This window comes from Toxotes jaculatrix, chromosome 4 (assembly GCF_017976425.1).
Source record: "Toxotes jaculatrix isolate fToxJac2 chromosome 4, fToxJac2.pri, whole genome shotgun sequence".
NCBI lineage: Eukaryota > Metazoa > Chordata > Actinopteri > Toxotidae > Toxotes > Toxotes jaculatrix.
Genome location: NC_054397.1, coordinates 21379961 through 21405118, shown reverse-complemented (window position 1 = coordinate 21405118; position 25158 = coordinate 21379961). Strand labels below are relative to the sequence as shown.

The following is a 25158-nucleotide window of genomic DNA, read 5'->3' as shown; positions in this document are numbered from 1 at the left end:
ATCAATTAAAGTGATCACCGAAACAAAGGCACACGCCACATGTGAACTCGCACAGCGACCCATATGCACGCACAGACACACTGGACACAGGAAAAAAAAGATATCACTACCAAGGAGCCTCTCGCCCCCCACCACTCACACACACACACTCCCCATGCACAGCCCAGCCCCCTAGTTCTGCCTGACAGATACCCAGTGTGTACATGTGTGCTTATGAAGGAGGGGATGGAGGGGCTGGTGGTTTGGAGAAAGGTGGCACAGTGCCAATATGGAGCCTACTAAATACCTTTGTCTCCACAACACGCAGGGACAAACAGGACAGGAAAGCTGCTGCAAGAAGACACACTACAGTGCCAGAAAGGTGTTACAAGAAATATCACTCCATTGTTAGAATGTTTTCCTTCTCATAGAGGAAAAAGGGGGAAAGGTGGCTGCCATAATTAACTCAGTATTGATTCAGAGTCCAGGTTACAATGGAGGCAGCGCGCTGGAAAGAGGCAGAAGTGTGAGATGGTGGTCGATTTGAGCGGCTACAATGGCCTCATTACCACACACTGCTACACTGGTGAGAATGCAAGAGGTGCTAATGCTGGGATGGATAAATACAGGCCACAGTAATGGAGCAATACAAGCACAAGAATGTGGCACCGCACTCATAAAATGTAGTGAGGAGAAACGATTTGTAAAAATACTAATTATGGTATGTAGGACATGATGAGGCCTATACACAGTAGTGCAGTTGCGCACCCTAAATCATAACAATGAAAAGCATCTTGCTCCAATTACTCAATGTTGGAAGACCAAACAAACATTTATCGCGCTGATAACACTCTCTTTTAGTCCTTGGAATAATGAATGTAAATAAAAACTATGAATCTACTTCACCAGTATAATAGTAATTATATCCTGTGAAATAAATCTAGTTTTATACTACACTGCAGTCACATAGTTTGTGTGAGAAACTGTCATCTGCTCTTTTTCTGGGCCATCCATAATCTGGAGACAAGCTATGGTGTGCCCTATGCATATCTTAAATTGTTTATCATGCAAATGATGGCACGCAGGCTGCTCTGCCCTCTTCTAACGGCCCACAGCTCCAGACTGCAGACCCCAGCCCCAGCTGCAGCCATGAGACTCCCAGACGGCCTCAGCTGTCCCGTAGACAGAGACTGAGAGGCAAAAGCTTCGTCTCTGGCTCTTGGCGTATCACAGACAACTGCCCCCACCTCATAGTTCAACCATCCTGGGTGTCATCTCCCTTTAAGTCCAGCGGCTTCTTTCCTACACCTAACCCTGCCTTTTTAAGCTGCTGTCCATACTGAAATCTATCTGCGTCAATTGACATTTCAGGAGGACGGGTCACATTCATTTGAGTGTGTGCACTGCAGCAGCATATAGTAAATCTTTAAGGGTGTAACATGTAATACGCTCCAGTGGAACGAACTGGACATGAAGCCAGTACAGCAGAGATACGGTGTGTGCAGACAGTATGTATTGAGATGCCTCAGCTCAGTGTCAGCCTCTAACTGAGCAGGGTGAGAGAACATGGCAGCTAGCATATGGAGTGTGGGGTGGCGCGCTGGCACTGCCAGCCTGGATACATCAATCTTGGACGCAGAAAACAGAGGTGGGGGGAGGCTGACTCTTATACGTATGCGACTGATGTATGGTGTGTCTTGCACAGTGGCTGCATCTCCCGTTTGACCCGAAACGTCTTGCTGGTTTGTCCTTTTCCTTATCTGAAATGTTGATCTTTTCCTCACCTCACACATTGAGGGTTGAAACACAAGGAACTGTTGTAACAAGGTTATAACACAATCAGATGAGGTGTCACAACAGGACACAACCTCACTCCACATACAACTAAGTTAATCTATTCATTATTAACCCAAGTAAATCCTGACTGTTACACAATGTTCGGAGACAGGAGTCCTATAAATAAAGCTCTGCTCACAATGTTAGTGACCTTATGATATCATGTGAACTCCACTGCACGATGAACTAAATGAGCAAAGAAAAACATGTTCAAACAGCTGACAAGGCCAAGAGGCATGTCAGATGTGTATGCCTGTGTGAGGATGTGTGTGTACATGTGCATGTGCGCGAGTGCGCGCAGATGTTTAACAAACTGCACACTAATGAACAGTGGTCATTCTGTATGACAGAGGGCTAACTGGCTAACAACAGATAACAGTAGTCCCTTCACAATGCCATCTGCGAAGCTGAAACACTGACTAATGCAGTACAGTGGTGCACATTGTTGAGTAGTACTCTCCATGCATTTAGCCTGAATTGGCTTCAAATTAAATCATAACTGCCCAGACAATCAGCTCAATCTGGCACACGATATCGGATCTGTTAAAGGAAATGAATAAACATTCAAATAGGCCGGTCAAAATCAAACCCCACTCTGTAAAACCAGTCATGAGGGACTTATGCTTGTTTGCACAGCGACTCATGTTTTCACTACAGCCTCATTTAGACCCGGTGGACAACCAACAAACCGAACAGCTGCCTTAAGAAGTCCTTAATTACTCAAATCAAGAAAAAACACTGACAATTAGTGGCTGTAGGGTTCCTCAAATAAATGCTTCTTCCTTGACAGATCAGCATAATTACATTCTTTTCTGTCTCTTTTTAATTTTAGCATCATAGTGAGCCTTTGCAGGCGCATATTTGAGGGAGAGAGAGATATGACAGTGTAATAAGCCAGGGAGGGATAGAGATACATCTCTCACCACCACATGAGAGAGAATGTGGAGGCCACAGGATCTGAGCACATCTGTGATGCAGCAACAAACCAAAAGAAATCCATTTCTCTCTCTCTCTCTCTCTCTCTCTCTTTCTTTCATAATCTGTGTCTTTGTCTGTCTCCGTGTGTGTCTTTTTCACTGTCTGCAAATGTTTCCTTTTCTCACAATCATTTTCAGGCTTGTCTTCATGTGGGTTCATGGCTCAGCTGAGCGAGATTCACAGCTCCTAAATGCAGCGGCAGATATTTCACACCCTGTTTATGCAGATTGGAGACATCCTCACTACCAGGAGCAAAACCAAGAAAATTGTTCTCATTTGAAATAAACTCTCTATGAACCTTGGTACGTGTGACCCACTCCACACAACTTTAGACCTTAAAGACTTACATCCCACATTTTTATCTTGCTCATTTGTTTGCTCTTGCATGGCAGCCATTTTAAGCTCCCTGTGTGTTTACCTGTGATATTCTCCAGCTTGGGGATTATTCCTTGCAAGGGAGCAGATAAACAATCCTCATCCTGCGGTGACACCTGAACAGCCACCTCCACGGGGTGACAAACCCTCCGCGGGTGCTGATGGTGGGTCCGCGAGTGCGAAGAGGATGTTGAGAGAGGAGAGGCGAGCGGGGAGGACGGTGGCCTGTCCAGGGGTTTGTCCGTACAGAGGCTCCCGTGGCACTGCCTCCGTTTGTGTTCAATGAACAGCAGGATGTCAGCCAGGGGGAAGCGGGAGTGGCACTGGCCACAGGTCAGCAGGTCCTGGTCCCCTTTTAGGGGATCGCCCTGAGCCACTCCCAGCCTGGGGGAGTCCTGAGAGTCTTCTTCTGGTAAAACACCTGACAGCGGCTCAGCTGGATGGGCAGGAAAGAAAGAGAAATGTGAGATATGGTACAGAGAGAGGTAGTGATTCTGTAGTGCCTGTAAACAAATGTGTCAGGAGAAGCACTGGTCTCTGCAGTACTACAACATTTGAATACACCTACAGGAATAAGGTCAGGTTTTAAAATGTATATACAATATTTTTAGAAAAGAAAGAAGAAAGAAAAAAAAAGAAAGAAAGCACAGACTACTTCGATAAGGACTGACATGTTCAGCTTGCAGGCAGCAGCCAAATGATTAAGTTGCTTGACCCTCTTTATTGTGCTGCCAATCTCGCTTTTTTAATGAACCTAACACCTCTGAGAATCAAAAAATAGATTCTAATTTGAGTTCAAGATGATTGGACCCCATTTCGTTAAAAGTGCTGGGATCTCGTGAACCAAGGTTAGACATTGAGGGGTTGGATGTGGAGTAGGTCCCTGAAGTACCGACGGAGAGAGAGAGAGAGAGAGAAAGAGGAGAGACAAGAGAGAGAGAGAGAGAGAGCATTTTAAAAGAAGTAATCTAGCCACACGGTAAACGACACTGGGCGCTCCGACTGGGATGTTGAGATAAGATGTGATGAATTCTTGCCGCTGGTTCAACCTTTAATTCTGTGTCGGGTCAGACGAGAAGGTGGTGAGGGACTATGCAAGATAGGCCCTGTTACTTGTATGTTCAACTGCATTAAAGATGAGGGAATTCGCTCCTATTTTACAGGCCGCTTATCTTAACCAGCTTATGCCATGGACATAGACGAGGTGTGTGAGGCAGGGTTAGGTGGAAAGATTTTCTTCAAACCAAATAATCTCATTTTGATGCCAAGCAAGAGTGATGTGAATAACTTTGAAAACTAAAATATAATCCTTTTTTCAGACGTCTGACTGTGCCAGAATTTAAAGTAGTTTAGGCCAATGTTTCCCACTGGGATGCAGGAGTAGGTCTGTTCCACTATCAGGAAAATCATTAGGCCTCTTCGTTTGCCATTTTAGACTATTACGACTTCCTGTGGATCAATAATTCCATCCAACTCGCTCATAGAAAAATGTAAAAAGGGAGATTTTTTTTCTATTTTCAAATTAAATAACAAAAATAAACAAATAAATAAATGCAGTAAGCATGAACAGTACATTCATTTCCTCTCTGCATGTATAAATATGTGATAAAGTGTCCCTTTGCCACATGACAGCTCACCACTGGCCACAAAATAAAATTATGCAAACTTGTGCAGTCTCAAGTATTCTGTAGTTCAAATTAATAACGTGAATATATAAAAACACAAGTATTATGCCAAACTAAGTGAAGCTGAACTCAAAGAATCTGGGTCAGAGCCAAACACAGAAATTATACAGGCTAAAAGGAATCTCTGCAAGAGTAGAAAAAAAAAGTATTTTAAAAATAATTTTGTGAATTGTTCCATGAAAACAGGCGTAGAGCTTCCTGTCTTTAAACACTTTCTTTCTGCATACTCTCTGGATATTTTGAATGTATTACTTTATTTTTTTCTTCCCTTGGAGAAAAAAAAATGCATGAGTAATGCAAGGAACATAAAATATACAATCTCTTATTTCTACTAAAACGATCCTCTGCATGCGCTTGGTCAAGCAGCACAGGGATAAAGTGGATCAAGTTCAAGTTCAGAAGTGGTCCACAGGACTACAATCACATTGCGCCCCCCACTGGCAAACCTTCTGACAATTATCCGGCAAGTGAAAGCATACATGTTGCGAGAGCATAATTGGTTTCAACCGAAAAGGGAACAGCATGCAGAGATACATTTACGACAAAAGTAATTAAGGACAAAGGAAATACACGGGCTGCTAATCGCCGACAGAAATTTAAATTAAAACAATCTGTATATTTGGAGACGCCTCCACATTCACTGATGCGCGTGAGAGTGAATTGATAAAGCAGTTTCCCGCTGGCATCAGACAAACGGTGGGAAACAGTTCTCCTGCAAACATAAATGTATCTCGACATGGCGAAAAAAAAAGACCCTATCATGCAATCTCAGTAGGTGTCCAGCAATTTTATCACACACACGCGCGTAAAACGACTTTCCTGGTTTTCTCTCCCGTGCTGGTAAAACAGGGTCGCTCACGGAGATTCCTGTGGATTTATGCAACATATATCTCTTTTAATGACACAAGATAACACACTGCACTTTAAATACACCGTCTTTAAACATCAGCTGTGAGGAATTTGCGGCACGGAAACAATATTCCTTGTAGGTAACGCACACGAGGTCTCTGCGCTGTGGACAAGTGGGTATGTAAACACCACTTCCCTGTGTCCAAACCAGCCCCAAACCTCTGTAAATACATTCTTACAACGAAAAAAGAACTAGGTTGTTGTGGTGGAACAGCTTTACAGGCGACACCTGAAAACTTCTCAGCAGACGGCAGCAGGAGTAGCAGTCTTGGGCTGCCTTCATACAGGCAAAGGTCTCTGGCCATAAAGCCCATGCATGCCCTTTAATGGCGAAAGAAACCTTGAAGGCTGCGTTATACAACACCTTAACCAACACAAGTTGAAGCTCTTTGTCACGTTGTTTCAAAACTTCCACAATCATTTCTTTAAATAACCTTTAGTCTTTGATTTTTTTTTTTTTTTTTGGCGTTTTGTCATTTCACTCAGGACAGCGGTGGGTCCGTACGTGGCCGTATCCTACCTATTAAAATTCTCCCAAGGAAGTTGATCTAAACGGAAAAAAGAGGACCAGAGGTGGCTCTCTGAGAGGAGAGGGGGGAAAAACTGCAAAATTAGAGCAAAATTATCTCCACTTACGCGAAAACTCCCTTTTGCTCAAGTGCTGGGGTTTGCCTTGCTTGCGGCGAGACATGTCGGTTTAGTGGCGGCTGTTCAGCTGAGTTCACATTGGGAAATCCGTTCCTATAAGGTAGACTCCAAATGAAATATCTTCATTGATGCGTCTGACATCCAAACAGGAATAAAAAAAAAAGAAAAAAAAGAAAAGAAAAAAATAAAAAACAACAAAATGAACTGCAGATCATACAGAGAGAGAGGCGTGGAGCGCTACGGGCTGTGCGGAGCTCTTCATGACTTTTTCGCAAAGACAGAGTGATGGGGGTACGGCGAAGCCCCCCTGAGCTGCAAGTTCAAGTGCGGACGTGACGTTCCTGCGAACTTGAACGTCAGGAGATGGACGGACTGAGACATACAAAACATGGGCAGGGCGAAGCCGGCCAGTGGGAGGGGGGACAGGCCATAATAAAAACCAATGGACACTCATTATGGACTACCTATGGAAGTGGGGTGGGGTGGTGGTGGTGGTAGTGGTGGGGGGGCACACCGAAGACACCAATGGACAGAGAAGATCAAGGGGGCTGGGCTAAAGGAGTGAACGAGAGAGGGAGAGAGAGAGAGAGAGAGAGAGAGAGAGAGAGAGAGAGCAGTTGAGTTATCAGTTATCCAAGGAAGTAGAGGAGCAGTAAAAAGCGCACGAGCCAAAGAGCGTTATGTAGCAGGGACGTGGTGGAGGATAAATCTAACGTTCAGTTTCATTCATATTTATTACAGTTTATTTACAGGCTGATATGAATATGCAGTGATTATGCAAATGTACAGTCCTGACTGGAGGCTGTATTTTCACACGATGACCAAATTCGCTGTTTTAATTATTACTTGTTACTAAATATTACTCCATTGCAATGGTGACATGAGGAGACAATGAATTTTCCTTGTTTATTTTCCTCGTACTTTGTTAAACTTGTCGTATTAGTGATGTTAAAGCCTTCTGAACATGATCGGGGACCGTTTCCTCATTTCTACATGTGAGCTACAGAGTGGATCTACTCACTTTGTTTTTTGTCCACCTTCTGGAGAGGTTCACCAGAATGCAAATATTAAATATCGAGGCCTAAATGCAAGTGGAGTAAAAAAGATTAGATTAATATTAATGTAATATATAAGCACGCCAGATTATACTGATAAAGGAAAAAATGAGGGAAAAAAACAATACTAAATCAGATTTGAGCCTATGTTTAGAATCTGATAGCCTATCGTTTTGATTTATAGGCTACAATATAATTTGATTTGTTATGATTAAACAGTGCGTTACAGGTGATAAGCCCTGTGTGAACAATGCGCCTCAGTCTATATTCAGTGTTGGCTACATAAAAACTATGAACTCAGACTGTGATTTGTCTCCTCGTCTTATCTGAATGTTTTCATCAGTCAAACAGGTAGTCTCTGTGATAGATAAGAGCAATGATTTATATAACAAACTACAAGTCAGTCAAACACTTATAATAAAAATGAAAGCCAAAAATTCCCACTCAAAGCCATATATGCAGGCTGTAGAAAACACACAGCTGAAAAGTTACTATACTGTTATATTTTATTATTGTGATATTTATAGGATATATCTAAGTTATTAATGTAATTTACAGCGTCTCTGTTGAGTTTTTTTTTTTTTTTATAGCTGCATTGTAATGTATGTAGCCTTTACTGTGCAGGAGCACAGACAGTGAGGTCCTCCAGATTTACAAGCACATACAGCCAGGCAAATAATTTGATATTTGAAAATGGGAAACAATTTTTTAAACTAATTATGACAAAGTCATTTGAACGAATTTGAGAAACAGTTGCATTTCACCCTCACTGTCGGACTGCGTTTTTGGCTGACGCTACAAAGCATAATGTTTATTTTCCATAAAAGCCTGAGAAAAAAAACCTAAATGTTTCCATCGTTGAGGGAACACCACTGAGGATTGATGCACCAATGAAGTGTGTCGGCACTTTAAATGATAGGCTGTCTAATGGAACCGCTGAGGGTTAGTTAGTCTATCCAGAGAAAACAATGAAAGTCAGCTATAAAGGTAGTCTAAAGCTTTAAAGCTTTTTACACTATCTCGCTTGGGCCCCATTGTTGTAATTTTATGATTTACATAAATGTCGAAAGTAATCAAAACAAAGGGATTTGCTTTTTTTCCCTTTTTTAATTACTATTAGGTTTTATGTCACGATAATGTTAAGTTACAGCATTTTAAGCCTGAGCCAGATTAGTCACATACGGTAGGATGTAGGCTATAAAAGCTTAATTTAATATGGATGAAGGCTCATAATCAACAATCAGCTGTTACCTGCATCAGAGAGAATTCACAAAAACTATAAACCTAGAAGGGCGTTGTCTAAATGCTGATATTCTGATCACAGTAACTAATGGTTTAGTTTGCTTTGGTTTCATTGACCTTTGCGTTGATTCATTTTCTTCCCCCCCCCCCCCCCCTTGCTGTACGTGTGTGTTGCTTCAGTGTATGGCCTCAGCTTCATCATAATTGATCACGCTCAGCTACTACAGCTAAGCCCTCACTCGCAGCTCAGTGCTTTGGCGCCATCTAGTGTTTTAATTTGAGATGGACTCTAAAAAAAGCCAAGTACAGCATGTAGTCATGTGCTCATACAGAGCATTGAGCTCGGCTAATTGTGATACAGTATGCAACTAATGCAAGTGTAACATATAAACTTGAACCTTCCTGGATACATACACTTATTTCAGTTAAGTTATAGAGAGAAGTAAAACTTTTGAAACTAAATATATCAATGAATCTGGATTTTTAAATGAAGGAGGAGGAGGAGATTTAATTTTAAATTAACCCCTTGAGACGTATCATCTCGTTTCCAAGCGGATCTTTATGTGTGATATACAATCCTGTACACTCCTCATGTAAGATCACTGTCCAAAAACAACAATCACTCATCTCACATGGGCCACTCACTCACTCACTCACTCACCACCTAATATGTGTTGGTGTCACTATTCTATTACATAACCTCATGTGCTCTTCCTACATGAGCGCATAGCGCCACCGTGAGACCAAGACGCATATAATGTATAAGGAACAGGGCTGGGCAGCGGGCTTGCAGCAGGAGCGCCGTTCATAATCCTCCACATATCGGATGCTGATTGACCGTAGAGCGTCTGGTGAGTGACATTTATGTTCCTCCGTTTAACTGTTGATAACAAATGGTGTCTTTTGCCGCCCCGAGAATGGAGACGGTGCTGAAAACGAGCATCGCTGTGTCTGTGCGACAAACCTATATGTCGTCCATAACACGGAGCGTTGGCTGCACATCAGCAGACATCCCCCATAACCTTATTTACAATAACACGTGAGAAGTGTTAAAGGGAATCCGTCCAAATGAGCCTGTATTTGGCTTAAAAGAGCGTGCACAGACGAAGAGGGGCTATCCTGAACGCCAAGGATCAATACGCTTCAGATGACAAGTCGGTGATCAGCATCCACGGCAGATAAGCTGTAGCTAGGAATGCATGCATACAATAATGTGCATTTTTTTCCTCTGTAATATTAGGTTAAATTAAGTGAATGTTCCTTAGGACAACGGTGCCTTTATGAAATGGCTCCACGATAAACGCTGCACCGAGACATGGCCTAACCGGGCTAATTTTCAGGCTCTGTCATTGGCCCACCACGACCCATCATCCGCCGCCGCTTGCGAGCACAGTTAATGTGCTGTCATTTGCAGAGGAGATTCATATCAGAGAGTGGATGGGGCCGTGTGTGTGGTCAAGAGGAAATCTGGGCCACTAGAAGCCAGGCCACAGAAAGGGTTAACCACGTCCGTCCCTACATAGGGAGAGAAGGGAGGCTGTCAAGTCCCATTGGGGATGAGCTGATGCTCAAACAGGAGCCCCAGATATGACAAAGTGTGCGTAATTAAATCCAACTATTTCACCTATGGCTTCTTCAGAGCGTGAGTCAGCAAAGCCTGTGTGCTGATGATGCTCCCGCGGCCATGCCCCCCCTCGGTGAAAGGAGCTGTTGTGCTGTTGCATGTGCATGGAAACACTGACAACTGCATGGAAATCATATGAGAGGATCGTGGCGAGCAGAGATGTGTGTTTTCAAGGAGAAACATTATTGCTCTCTCTATCTCCTGGCCTGTTTCTGGCCTGTGTGTGTGTGTGTGTGTGTAAATGTGTGTGTGTGTGTGTGTGTGTGTGTGTGTGTGTGCTCTGTCTGACTTTCTGCACAGCACCCAATCTAATTAGCTGTCCTAATGCACATGTATCATTATCTCTGGCTTTCTGATGTGTTTCTCATAATTTAACCCAAGTCATTCTCCCCTCCTCCTCCTCCTTCTTGTAAAATATCTGACTCCTCTTCTTTTTTTCAGTGTGTGACACTGGATTTGGTGACCGGGTGACTCTGCTGAGCAATTCAATTTGGGAGTTTAGCAGGATGCCTGGAATTCTGTAAGCTGTTAGTCAGTTTTTACACTCACGGTTCTTTTTCATCTTGTTAGCTGCACTACAGGCAGAGATAAGCACGTCAGTGTCCTCAGGTGATACCTGAAATATCTACTGTGCATGTGATACACATGCATGCACATGCACAGATGCTGAAGTAATGTGTTTGCTGTAATTGTATGAAGCTGCAGGCGTTATTCATGCCTGTTAGCACTGTAGGAACTTATCTTTTTAACGTCTCAAACTTTGATTAATAAAAATAAACAACCAAAAAGATAGATCGATACATAGATACAGAAAACTGTGCTGTCTAACACTGTTCCTGTTTTCAGCAGGATGTGTTAAGGGTCAAAGGTGAGCTAGAGGGGCAGAGATGAGTCTGACTTCCTGGTTCCTGGTGAGCGGCGGGGGGACGCGTCATCGTCTCCCCAGGGAGATGATCTTCGTGGGGAGGGACGACTGTGAGCTCATGCTGCAGGTACAGTGCTGTAACTCCACTGGACACAAGCTCGTAGCTGTCATTCTTCATCTGGCTGGATTATTATCTGAAGCACTACAGATTAGCCTGGATTACAGTGATTGACCGGATTTTGTGTGATTTAGTCCCGCAGTGTGGACAAACAACACGCTGTCATCAACTATGAGCCGAATACAGACGAACACAAAGTTAAGGATCTGGGCAGCTTAAATGGGGTGAGTGTGTTGTCTTTCTATGATTCTTTGTCTCTACCTCTTTATCTGCTTACGGCTTAGAACAGTGGTTATCTCTGATGCCATGTCACACATGTCATCAGACAGTTTCCAGAAATAAAATGATCATAAAAAAAAAACAGGTTCAGATTTTTTTAAGTTTGTTTAAAAACAATATATTCACATGCCCATATGTACATGGAGATAGATTTATTTGTTGAAATAATATCTCCTGCGAGTTTAAGCCAGCCTCGTAAAACTCTTTTAATTCTATAGCTGGATAGAACCATATTTAAATAATAATTTGCTGAAGTTCATGACGTCACTATGGATTATGTTCTCAGTGTAATCATCAGCAAGAATTTAGCTATGCTGTTCTGTTAAAAAACAATTTGTCTAATTTTGTTGGCGTTCAATCATTTTGCGAGTGAAAATGACCACAGCTTATATAACAACTGGAGCCAGAGCAATGCTTGTGTTTTGGTTCCAATCACAAAATGATAGTAGGATGACTCTGCAAAACTCTTTTCTGCTTTACTGAAGGAATAAATAGACGTAAATGTTTCCTACCCATCAGTGTTTAATGCTGTCATAACACAAACAGACAAAACTTTTGCCACAACAACATGTCAAATCAGGAAAAATCTTTTTTAAACTAAACAAGGATTCTGACCAAGCATCCAGTCCAAAGGTTTGGTAATTGATTGTTTTCAGTGTTAGTGAGATTCAGCATCAGGCCCTAATCTCAATCCTGCTTTTGTTTGCAGACGTTTGTCAATGACGTGAGAATACAGGAGCAAATCTATGTCACGCTGAAAATTGATGACAAATTGAGGTTTGGATACGATATCCTTTGAATATGCTCTTTCTGTTGAACCCAGTGACACACAGCACAAGGTCAGTGAACATGGACAGCAGTGTAACTTTATCTGTTTTTGAATAGCTGTGAATGCTCATTACACTCTGCCTGCTGCATAATACATAAGACTATCAGTGCATGTTTCTCACCCTTGCAAAGAGCTGACTGTCTTCTCCCTTAACCTGCCTCACATACCAACCTGTTCACTGTGGTTCGAGGCGAGCTGCATATTCCTGAGGAGGCCCTCAAGGTGAGATACTGCATTGTGCATGTAGTGCGAAAACTTATTACATGTAGTGAGTACGTTAACAGACAGGGTTGATGTGCCTGTGCAAAAACAGGGCAGCCAGAAATCTCTTGTATTTATTCATCAGTTTGTAGAAATACCTTAGAGAGGTGGATTTTAGTCCAAGAGAGCAAAGAGTTTCTGCTGAACTGTGAAAAACTACTTTTCAAGATTGATGAATCTGCTGTTTCCCCACATTAAAGTGCCCAGGTACCTGCAGAGAGGACGGGATTTCATCTTAATGAGCAACATGAAATTTCTGCGTTAATATTCAGATTGTCTCTTCCACTGTATGCTATGACAGAGATCAAAAAAAGAAAGAAAACATGTTCTGTATATGGCTTGCTTCCATCCCTGTGAACTCTCCTTCCTCTTGTCTCATCTATTAGCATGAGAAATTCAGCAGCCAGCTTCAGCTGAACCAGAAGAAGCCTCCAGAGGTGGAGCTATTTAAATCAGAGGCGAAACCCTCTGAGGCAACAGCAGCACCTGTGTGCGAGGGGGCCGCCGCTAAGCCCAATGAGGTCAGCAGGGCAGACGACAAGACAACAGGTGAGCCTAAACACCCAAAGATATGGGAAGTGCACAGGACGCTGGTTACAGTACTACATGAGCATATGAGTGGCATGAACTTTTGATCTTCATGCCACAGCTACGCAATGTAGATCTCAGTCTTAGGATAACATATTGATGTCATCAACAACAATTTTGATAGCTGATTTATTGTCAAACATTTACTGGTTCTTGAGCTTAAACGTCATGTATTTGTTGGTCAAACAGCCCAAACAACTTTAAGACCCCATTCTGAGCTGTTTTTTTTTTCTTTTAAGTCATTTCTTTGGGCATTTTATGTCTGTGTTACACAACAGACCGTAGAGTGATGATTAATGACATTCAACAAAGGTCCCCAGCTGGATGTATACTGGGGATGTTGCAGTCCATCGTAAGTGGTTTTCTTCCAAGGCCACAAGGGCTTTTCAGGGTGTTTCAGACCTTTTAGCTGAGGTAGATCCAGGCATGGCATTTCCTTTTAAAACTAACTGACTGTTTTGTTTTTTTTTTGCCAGTGGATGTAGCAGTTTTGCACAGGGGTACCCCCCTTTATGGTCAGCCTGCCTGGTGGGGTGATGGAGACACTGATGACCAGCAGCCAGGGAGACCTGAGGAAAAGAGCTCAGACCGGAATCGAGAAAAAACTGAAACAGGTATTAACAATACTGGGTCGAGATTACAAGAAATATACAACTGTATTTGATCTCAGGATGTAGTTGTAGCAGTAATTAGTGTGGATTGTGTTATTAAAAATGTTTCAGTTTTCAGAACTTGGCAATTAGCAGATTTGCATAGGTTCTGTTTTTACATATATCATTTTTTACTTGTCTTACATTTAGTAGACTTTGTGGTACTAATTGCATTAATCTCTGCATTAATTCTGACAGACACCAAGAAAAGTGCAGAGGTCCCAAAGTACTCCCCACAAAGCACCTCCAATCAGGAGCCTAGCTACTTCGAGATCCCAACCAAGGATACTCCCTCAGCAGGTAAAGTGAGTGGTGAGGCCCCCGCACGAGAACAAGAGGCTGGTTCTTCTGCTGCTGCAGAGCCGATTCATGGCCACGCTTCCTTCACGATTGAGTTTGACCCCGGGGCGTCAGGTAAAGTCACTGTAAAAGATCGAGTGGCAAAGGCAGGCCCGGAGACCAGGCCACGTCCTAAACGACCTGTCGGGGAGGAGCTGAGTCCACTTCAGACAGCCATGGTAGCAGCGGAGGTCAAAGTTGCTGATTGGCTGGCCCAGAATGAGCTGCCGTTGGCTCTCAAAGAGACGGTTGCAGAAGATGATGGGGAAAGTGTGAAGAGTGATATTCCTGTACAGCTGAGGAGTCTTAAAGGTATGTGTATATGCAGCAGCACCTACCTTACGTCACTGTAAGGTGCATATTTTCATGCTTATTTTGTTTAGTTTATTTCTCTTTCTCTACTCTTCGACCCATTACCTCCCTCTGTGCCCCTCCCATGCAGGCAGTAAACATGAGGACGGCACACAGAGTGATTCAGAGAACGCACTTGGAGAGCAGCGCAGGGCTGCGGCACTTGAGGAGCGCTCATGGGGCCTTTGGGGCGGTGCAGGGATGAAGATCAGAGAGGGTCGAGCTAACGTACCTGAGGGGCTCTTCGCAGAGGAGGACAGTCCTGCGCGCCGTCGCAAGTCTTCCACTTCAAAAGTGGCAAGTGGATTCGTGGAGAGGCGGCGTGGCTCAGCACCACACCAGCAGGGCGGACATGACGAGTGTCATCACCATGGAGATGATTATAGTGACAGAGGGACCTATACCATTGAACTGGAGAATGGAGATCATGAAGAAGAAGAGGCTAGGAAAATGATTGACAAGGTGAGGAAGAAGGAAGTTATAATATACCTATTTTCTATATCTAGTTAACTTCTGATCATATCACAAAACAGTTTTCATATGGGAATGTGTACGTTTGTGCACTTGTGTGTGTTTCAGGTGTTTGGTGTGGATGAGCAGGAGGCCGTGTGTGTGTCAAGGTTGGGGGGTGCTGACCAAAGAGAAAGGCTCACCTCCCAGAGGTCTGGAACCGGAGACAGAGGAAAACCTGGACGCATGGAAACAGAGGTGCAGTTCTAAATTCAAGTCATAGAGTTGTCTGCTCTCTAAACTGACAGCCAAAAAACAGCAGTCTGAAAAGGCCCGTCCTCTGTCTTTCACTATAAGTTGAATTAGTGTAAAACAAACAAACTAGTACTACTCTGTTTAAACACTATATTTCTTCTCTCGTATCTTTCACGCTTTCTTTGTCCAGGTGCTGTCTGAGGAATTGGTGGTGGGTGGTCCTCGCTGGGTCTCACAGTGGGCTACTCTGGCTGCCAGTCACATTAGGACAGACCCTGAGGGATCAGGAGGGGAGAGTCACATCATGGTCACAGAGGACAGAGGTACTTAAAGAAAATCTCATCTGAACATGAAACACACAAAGTTTTTGGTTGGTCAGCTCAGTTGCAGTAATTAAAATTAGCCAGTATAATGACTAAACTTTCCAGTGATGCGTTTTACTGATTATGAAGTCAACCTTTCATTTTACTGATAGTGGAACATATTGTGGCTTTAAAGCAACACTATGTAACATTTAAAAGACGAAATAACACAACTTTCTTTTACAAATGAAAAGTTGAATTTGTGAGAAGTAAAACGCATCCTTGCTCATTTCAGTGCTCTCAGGAACTTTGTTACCATGGCGTCACTACTGGGACGACCATTTGCATGAAGTGGCTAATGTTAGCAAACAGATTAATTAACATGTAACCTACTGTCAGTTTGCTGACCTTATGGCCTGTGACCACAGTGGACGCCATACAGCAAAAGTTACATAGTCTCGCTTTCAGCATAGGTTTTACTTTAAAGTACTGTAGCATAGTATACGAGGACCATGCAAACATTTTTCTACACCTGAGGCCATTTTCATTCAAAGCTTATAAATGATAATTTTCTTTTTTCTAACAACATTTGATATCCCCTTTTTATTAGAAAGCCATTTCTTTATCTTTGGTCAGCTGGCTTTTCTTTTCTCAGACTTTCAAGGGTACACCTGTGTTTGTGAACAAATGAACAAATAGTAGAGTACAAAGAATAAAGTAACATCTCATGGTTCATCTGTTAGAAAGAGAATTGTTGCACAGATTGCTGCCAGTTCATCTGTTCTACTAGCCTACCACCCACCACTGATGTGTGATGCATGCATCTGTGGACTCTCTTCACTAATAATAGATTTTCTCTGGCTTTCAGCTGAAGTAAGTGAGTCCAGCCACTCAGCCTCCTTTGCCTCCTCGGGCTACACAGAGCGTAAGAGGAGAACCCTACCCCAGCTGCCTGGTGAGGAGCTCGCCCTGGGAAGGAGGACCCCGGGCTCAGGCCTGCGTACAGATATGGGGGAGAAACAGGACACAGAGTTACAGGAGAAGGAGCACCAGGAGGAGAAGGTGGCCAGGGGGAAGAACCGGCCTGGTCATGGGACAGGAGCTGTGGGCAGTCATGGTGGAAGCCCCAGTCGTTCCTCACCAGCCAAGTCACAAGACAGCGGTGGCGGGAGATCAGGTCAGTCAGGTGTGTTGACTAAGCTCCCCCCTCGTCCACTGACCAGTGGGGAAAAGAGAATGGAGGAGGCACGGAGGAGGAAAAAGGAGGAGGAGAAGGCGAGGGAAAGTAGTGGGAAGCCTTTGTTGCGGCAGGAGAGTTTTACTGTGGAGAAACCCAGCGCCAACGTGCCCATTGAGCTCATACCTCGTATTGATGGGCTCACAGGCAGCAGAACTCAGAGTAGGGAGACCGGCATCGACAGTGTCATGCTACAGAAAGATTCTGAGGCCGTGGCAGCCTTTTTAGAAACCACTGTTTCAGACCAAGGTGACCCACCAAGTCAGTCCATCGAAGGCTCCATGTCACCTGAGTCAGATGTGGACACAACAAGCACAGTAAGCCAGGCTGACGGAGCGAGGAAAGTTGTCCAGAAACGCAGGACCCTTGCAGGACAGCAGAAGGAGAGAACAGTAGTATGCTCATCCAGCAAGGGACCTGCTGGGGGCCGAGAGACCCAGGACAGGAGGGTCAAGACAAAAACATCTGGTCCTCCACAGCCCAGCCGCCCCTGGACTTCTCTGGACCTCACAGATGATGACGTCAACTCCAACTCTCTCCTTTCAGACTCGCAGCCCACCTCGACACAGGGCTCTAGAAGCTCACATACCAGAGCCCAAACAGGTGCCACAACAGTGGGGACAAGCACCAAGTCTAGTCGGGCTAAGATCACCCAGCCCCCTGCCTCCTCTGCAGCTAGTAAAACCACCAGTGTCCCCAAGCCCAGGCCCACCAGGGCATCCTTGCTGAGACGAGCACGGCTGGGAGATTCATCTGACACGGAGCCTGCTGATCTTGACCGGATGTCAGTAGCATCTGAGGCCTCCACTGCTAGTTCCACATCCAGGACAGGGATGGCAAGAAGGGGGATGTCCAGGATAGAGGCTTTGGCACAGCCGAGGAGGCCGAGGGTGGGATCCCCGTCAGCCCAGAGTGACTCAGAGGCCACTGTAACAAGGAGTAGAGGCCTGGGGGCCCGAAGTGTTGCAGGAGATTACAGCATCAGACAAGGACTCAGAGGGTCCAGTGCAACCTCAGTGTCTGGACCCAGAGCCAGGGCTAACAGCGCCTCCAAGCTGCCTGATAAGGGCAAAGGTACCTCTACATATGGACATGTCACACCTGCATGTAAGTATTTTTTTTTATCACAAATTCTGTTCACTCAATCTTCCAACCGATGCTTTCACTACCTAAACATCATGTAATCATCCACAATTACCTGTTTGGACGACTAACTGATCAACATTTATTTCAGCAGGAAACATCAAGTTGCATTTTAAGCACCATCTAAATTCTGCTGCTATTCTTTTCTTAGCTGGCACTCGATGGCGCCGTGTGCCTGTGGACTATGCGTCCACCTCGGAGGACGAGTATGGCTCAAACCGCCACATGTCCAAGCAGAGCCACGCACAGCCGTTTCTGTCTACTCGAGTAGCTCAGCTAGGAGGTTCAGCCCCTGCAACTCCGAATCCTGCAGGCCTGGCTGCCCTGAAGCAGCACTCCAGGGAACAGGATGAGTATATGAGAGACTGGACAGCACACAGCGAGGAAATAGCCAGGTACGTAAGCAAGAGTTTATACTATAGAGATGTAAGATCCTGTATGAAGTGTATGAAAAAATATAACTTAAAAAAACAAAGAAAGATTTCTTACACGTATATCATTAATGATTTGTATTCTTTCATCAGGATTAGCCAAGACCTTGCCAAAGACCTAGCCATGCTTGCCAGAGAAATTCATGATGTGGCAGGAGAGATCGACTCCGTTAGCCCTGCAGCCACTGATCCTGGAGCTCTGGTATACTCAACACATTATGCAAAACCAGAAATTAATGATACAAAGAATCTTGATACAGTCAAATTATTAAGAAGTGCCAGAGAAAAAAAATAGGGTATGTTGAATTAACATTCTTTGATGTGTTTTAATTTTGTTTTCGCTGGAGGAGAGTGTATTTGATGACAGCTTGGACCTAGGTGGTCCCTCCGCAGAGCACAGCAGCGTCCTGGGAACCAACGGGCGGGCAGTGGAGCTCCGACCCCGGGGCTCTAGTGGACAGGGTTCCCGCTCCATCCGCCGACAGACATGGAACAGAGATGACGTGAGTCTGTGCTTCAATATTAAACAATACTCCAACCTTAAAATATACAGGTATTCTACAAACATCGAGTTGTTCTACAGTTTGAATTTCCAATTTTTTTTCTCTATCAATTCGTTATTTCGAGTAAAGAGTGACCCTGTGAACTCAGTATACACAATCTGATATGTGCAGTGTATTTAAAGCTTCTCTGAAACTAAAGAAGTCTGTTGAACAATTTGTTGAACTGTAGCAATGATGAACATGTCAGTCTGCACCACAGAGTGCCACAAGAGGGAGCTCCCTACATGCCAGCAACAGTCACTCCTCAATAGACAAACAGTGCTTCTGCTTGTGTTAGCGTTTCTTGTTTCTCACTAGAAATCCACCATCTGCATTACCCAGTCATTACATGCCACTGTTTAATAAGAGCGACACTGATGTGTTTTTTTATATCATCCATCAGGCGGTACTGGACAGTTTACTCCTCGCATCTGTGACTCAGCTGTCAACCAGGATACGTCAGTCTGTTGAAAAAACAAGCTGCAAAATCAGGTGAGCTTCACGCTACATCTCTGAACAGGGAAGATGTACTGTTATTGTAATCTGGTGTAAATGTAATACATACTATACTGAGAAAAGGGCAAATGCAAAGTAGGATTGCCAAAACAGGAATATACTGTATATTGTTTGAAGATTCCTGTGTTTTATGTTGGAACTAGGTGAACTAGCACAATATGAGTGGCACATCACAAAGGTTTTCACTGACAACCAGCTACCTGTCTCACAGGATGACAACTCAGAGGGCTTTTTTTTTCATTCCTACAATCTTCAGACAATGCCTGAATTAAATCGCTTTAACAGTTGACTGCTACTTCTGTCGAGAGCTATTTTAAACATATTTTTGTGTATTTTACTTTCATCTATTTTTATAATGACCTGGCCTCCAGGATCCTCTTCAAGGATAGAGAACGGAAATGGGAAGAGATCGAGAACAAACTGCAGGCAGAGCACGACTCCTTACTACTGAATAGCTCCAACAAGGTGAAGGACATGTCCACTTCTTATGCTCTGTCTGTCTGTCTGCTAAAGCCTTGTGGAATAGACAAGATAGTTGCATTTTTAACCACAGTAGCAGCGTGGGTCAAAGGATGGCAGTGTTAGTGTGTCATTTGGATGGTTGGTTCAACTTTGTTCGAGACTGAAATATCTCAACTACTTGACAGATAGCAATGTAAAATTTATATGCTTGGTTCCAAGTGTTTTTCTATTGCATCCCTGTGAGATTGTCAGATGTGTTTTTAAATGAAATGTCTTAACAGCTAATCACTTTAATGATCCCTTAACAATTCCTCTAGAATTTGAGAATCTATGCTGATGTTGGCATGTAGCTCAGAGCCCTGCTGTGCTGAGGTACAGCCGCACAGAGCTTCTTTAGCAGGGCTGTCAACTCTTTTAGTCTTGTTTCAGGATGTTTGTGGTGAAAATTTCTATACAGGCTAAATATATTTCATTTGAAAAAAAAAAAAACACTATTCATTTTCAGCCATGCCTGAATAATCTTGTGGCATTAACCATGACTGGCAGTAACTCTAATGAAAGGTCATAGGAAAAACTGTAAATGTGTGACTGTGGATGTGCATGAGTGTGTGTTAATGAATGATTATTGTCTGTATTTTACAACTACTATATATTTGACTATAATGTGCTCAAAGTTTTGGAAGAACACCAAAGGACAGCACAAGGTATTGACTCTTTTAAAACTGAATCTGCATGGCCATAATTTCTACAAGTGTGAAGAAGTGCAACGTGGTTGTTGTGGGGCATTTTAATACAGTCATCACATACTGGAATTTCAGGGAAGTCTAATCAGCTTAATCTTTGCTTTTTGGCATTAGTTTGGCATAAATGAATCCAAAAAGACAAAGACTGAAAGGCAATTTGATATGCCTTTGATATGTAGTTACATATTTGCATAAGAATTTATTTATGTCCTTAATGCATTAGCTTTTCATTGGGCTGGAATAATGCCACACCGTATCAAATCCTTCTCTACAAACCAGACAATATCTGATTGCTTACTGAAGCAATCACAGTGAGTGCTGACAGCGTTATAGCTGTCTAGGGGATCAAATCCAAGACACTTCAGTCTTGTGCATGCCATTTAGATTATCCGGCATATTTCTTTTTTGGAGAGCAGAGCACACCAGATATGGTTGTTTTGATGGAGACACAAGACTTATGTGCTGTTGTTGTGGGTGCAAAAAGTTAGAGTCCACAAAACTCCTGCCTCTCCCAAGGGCAGGGACATAAATTCTGCCTTTAACCCAGTCTGGCCTCATTTGAACCCCTGAAGAGATATGTCTATCCACGGCACAAGTCACAGGGCTCATAAAGCATTACTGAGTGTACACGGCACGTCTCCAAACTTATTCCTGCAGCAACGAAGAACAGAATCGTTTTGATTTATTTGGTATATGAACTTAATCACATCCCAGACTAGCCTTAATTTTTAATTTATGTTCTTTTAACAGGAGATTTCAACCATTATTCAAGACCTGAAGAGAGTGGAACGACAACTGTTAGGTATCTGATGCTGCTCTTTATTATTCAGATCAAAGACACTTTCCCAAAATGAAAAAGTCTTCACCAATCAGGAGGCATTTTTTCATGAAACATACGCATTTTAATATTTTTCATATTTTTTATCTTGTTCCAATCTTACAGTCATTGACATGATGGTGGACCCAGACGGCACCCTGGATGCCCTGTCCAGCCTGGGCCTCACCAGTCCCCTGGCTGACCAGAAGATCAGCCCCGGGACTCAGCAGGGGGTGCAGGTTTCACACCCTGGAGCTGAAGCTTCCTCCTGCACGCTCTCAGCCTCCAGGCCTGGAGGACTGACCTCTGAATCCCATGGATCCTCAGACCGTGCAGAGGTGGCAAAGCGAGACCCAGGGTCTAAACAGAGTTCAGATCCAACAACTGACACACCATGGAAATAATTCAGAAGGAATCTGTTATTTTAGACATATCCTAAAGCCCTAGGAGCAGACCTTATTTTTCAGCAGTTGTTTGCAGATGAGATGAAGGAAGGAGGGTGATGCCTGTTCCATGGGAAAGACTGACTGTCCTAGTTGTCTGTCAAACTGAGTCAGGTTGGGACTGTAAAAGTCCTACACTCTCAAATAGCAGCTCTTGGGATGATATACAATATGAAAACATTACAGTATTACTTGGTGGACTTATGAAGAAGCTATGACATAACATACAGTAACCCATCTGTGTTTTTGTGTTGCAGCTCATTCTTATTATTCTTAAAAGCATTTGACAAAGAACAGATGTGAAAGACGAAAGGACACATTGTTGAAGGTAAACTGCCCAAATTCTTGCCTAGATTCTTTTACTGCGTTTTATGCTTAAATCAGAGCATCTCTGACTTTTGCAAGAAGTAAAACTAAATCCTGCCATTTAATTACAAGCCTTGAAATCTTTGCGTACGAATCATAAGCTTGTCGAGTCAGCCGACTTAAGGCCAATGAAGAAGCCCAAATTAGGAAAGTGCAATGGTGTCAAAAAAGAAATCAGCAGATGTGTGTGTGAAAAGGTTTCTTTTATCCTGCCATATCTTTATTTATTTAAAAATATATATATGGTTGGCCTGTTGCAGTTGCAATCCCCGAGCCTGTCTATGTTATGGTTTTGAAAAGGCCACAGTGCTTCTTTGCTGGGAAAAGAACTGGGTATGTACAGTATGTACCTGTGTAAATGTTTATTATAGTTAAATTAAAAACTCCCATCATGCCTTTTTTTTTCTTGTGGCGATGTCATTTGAAACCATTGTATCAAAGATAGACCCTGTGTGTTAATAGATGCTATGAAATCAAATGTAGCTCCCAGAAAAGGTTTTCCTCTTCCAAATGTATTTTGTCACAAGTGCCCTGGATCAAACAATCATTATAGTTGGAGTTAAGAGATGCAACAGTCTATAGGAGATGGAGAGAGAGAGGGGAATTTTATTTCTTTGCACATTACAAAGCAGATATATGTTAATACTCATCTCTGAGGTACCAGGACATGATGTGCTCCATGACGCTCCTTTATCATGTTGATGTCCTCGACCAAAAACAAAGCAGGGTTTAAAGCCAGCTGTCTGTCAATGAGCAGTTTGTCAAATTCCTTTCTGATCACAAACAAAATGTAGTGTTTGAACCAGCATAGACAGGGGCTACCTCCAAGTCCTGCAGCTGCATTTTATCATTAACGATGCAATGGAGGGAGGGATGGTGTAACGACTGTAGGTTTTCCAGTGTCTTGCCTCATACCAATGTTTACACATGAATGTAACCTGATCAGAACTGTTGAAAAAAAAAAATTAGCCAAAATAACTTTAATAAAGATTAATAACTGCATTTTGTGCTCAGCACCTATTGTACTTTGTCTTTAATTCTGTTTGAGCATTTGGAGATTTTTTGTTTGGATGTTTTGTATGAAGTTTTTTTTTTGTTTGTTTTTCTTTTTTCTTTGTAATGATGTTAGGTTAAATGTTGACCTTGCAATACCTGTGTGTTATTTCCAATAAAATGCATGATAATCATGAGCTACTGGTTTGTTACTTTATATAAGTTACAACGCAGAGCAAGTTCACCGTTTTGAAAAGGAATCTATAATCTATTTATTTGCAGAAAGTAATGCTGTTAGTAGTAGAGTAGTATTTCCACTTTATGCCATTTCATACTTCTACTCCGTTACATTTCAGAGTAAAATATTTTATTTTTCCCCCACAGCTGTAATAACTGGCTGCAGTCAATAATCACGTTTTATATGCAAAACACACCAGTTTATAAAATCTGAAGTATTATTAAAGGTGTCCGGTGGAGTTTTATCGTAAACATAGTTTCTGTTTACATTCAGTTCCTCACTTAAACTCATTTTGTGCGTTTTACAAATGTGTTGAATGCTTTTCAGTCCTCAGCAGCCATCTGCAGCATCTCTTGCACCCATGTTCACGGTTTCTTCTTTACCTGTGTTGACGTATTATTGTTTTTCGTGATATGTTGCCGCCCCAGGTGAATCAGTGCGATGGTGTGAAATCATTGGCTGGGATTTGTGTCATTGCGTCACCCACGTGACTACGTGCGTGTATTGCGCTTGCGGGAAAGCTAAACTAAACTGGGAGTCTCACATGTTAACCATGCTCTCTGTCGCTAATAGTGGTGAAAAACTCCACAGGGAGCTGTTTAAGTTGATAAATTCCCACTGTACGACACCTGCTCAGCACCGAACTTCAGACAGACAACGTTAGCGACCAGCTGGTGAACATAGTGGAGCATTTAACAGCAGAAGAGCCAAATATTATCCTCAGGAGTAGGTGGAAAGCAAAATCTGAGTTAAAAGGTGAGTGAATACGAAACTTCACCACTTGGAGAGACACACGACCCTAAATTAATGTTAGTGTTCCTCCATTTAAAATGTCATAGTAATATGATTCCCAAGAATGCAAAAGATCAGTTATTCTAGGTTAAAGGAATTTTTTTGAATGCAGGAATTACCTGAATTGCTTGTATTTTCACATTTGGGTATTGGTACTGGTATTGTGGTGTACAAGTATTTCAGTTCAATTGATTTGTGACTACATACTGAAAAGAAAAAATATTAAATACAGCATGACAGTATGAGATCAGATAGGAGATCAAACCTGCAAACCTGATTTGTCTCGCTCTAGTAAATGTTTCCACTTCTTCAGCTTCACCCCCCAGAATCTCCTCTGGGCTGCCATCAGCCCATTGCTCTGGCCTCTCTCTCACTCTATGCAGCAGCAAGTACACACGACAAATTAGGTTTTAGAGGCCACACTGCTGGAGCCACTGCACTACTAATTGTATGTCTCCAGATATTCTGCTCCACTTCCTTAATCCTTAAAGCTGTGTCAGGGTTTTTCTCCCTTGCGAACAACATTTAGCGCAGAGCCTTGCTGGTGCACATCAGTGCTTCTGCAGGTGTTCACCTAAGTGGGAACATTTTGGCTGAATTGTTCCCACTCACTTTTATTAAGTTCAGGTTACCTGTAAGCTTTCTTACCCCACTCACAGTTCTTGAATTTATTGCATATGAATAAAATATTCATATCACTACTGCTTTTTTACCTCTGACATGTGAGTCCTGACCTCCTTAAAATACAAACGATGTGTTTTATTTTCTCATATAGACATATTAAAAATGAATATGAACATAAAATATTTGCCAGGTG

The 25158-nt window shown here is 42.9% G+C and overlaps 2 protein-coding genes across 2 annotated transcripts in view; one reads left to right on the top strand and one right to left on the bottom strand.

Moving 5' to 3' along the window:
- LOC121181408 (B-cell lymphoma/leukemia 11A-like) overlaps window positions 1-6613 on the bottom strand; it is a 34148-nt gene extending 27535 nt beyond the window's left edge. Inside the window, exons 1-2 of the mRNA XM_041037363.1 lie at window positions 6399-6613; window positions 3212-3604 (exon numbers count right to left, since the gene is read on the bottom strand). Coding sequence (XP_040893297.1) covers window positions 3212-3604; window positions 6399-6453 — 448 coding nt within the window. The 5' untranslated portion in view covers window positions 6454-6613. The remainder of the gene's footprint in view (window positions 1-3211; window positions 3605-6398) is intronic.
- Window positions 6614-11218: 4605 nt separating this feature from the next.
- On the top strand, window positions 11219-21913 carry cep170ab (centrosomal protein 170Ab). Its single transcript, XM_041035318.1, has 18 exons — window positions 11219-11323; window positions 11449-11538; window positions 12303-12381; window positions 12586-12644; window positions 13070-13232; window positions 13748-13885; window positions 14120-14572; window positions 14703-15073; window positions 15191-15319; window positions 15507-15639; window positions 16487-17962; window positions 18150-18393; window positions 18523-18630; window positions 18770-18932; window positions 19375-19463; window positions 19859-19952; window positions 21443-21494; window positions 21636-21913. Exons 1-18 carry the CDS (start codon window positions 11219-11221, stop codon window positions 21911-21913), a joined length of 4224 nt encoding a protein of 1407 aa, XP_040891252.1.
- Window positions 21914-25158: the final 3245 nt, after the last annotated feature.

Bases quoted from the DNA above. Each gene is read 5' to 3' on its own strand.
- cep170ab (XM_041035318.1), top strand. From the start codon at position 11,219: ATGAGTCTGACTTCCTGGTTCCTGGTGAGCGGCGGGGGGACGCGTCAT. The intron at 12,645-13,069 runs GTGAGATACTGC...CTCATCTATTAG, and splicing joins TTCCTGAGGAGGCCCTCAAG to CATGAGAAATTCAGCAGCCA. The intron at 15,320-15,506 runs GTGCAGTTCTAA...TTCTTTGTCCAG, and splicing joins CTGGACGCATGGAAACAGAG to GTGCTGTCTGAGGAATTGGT.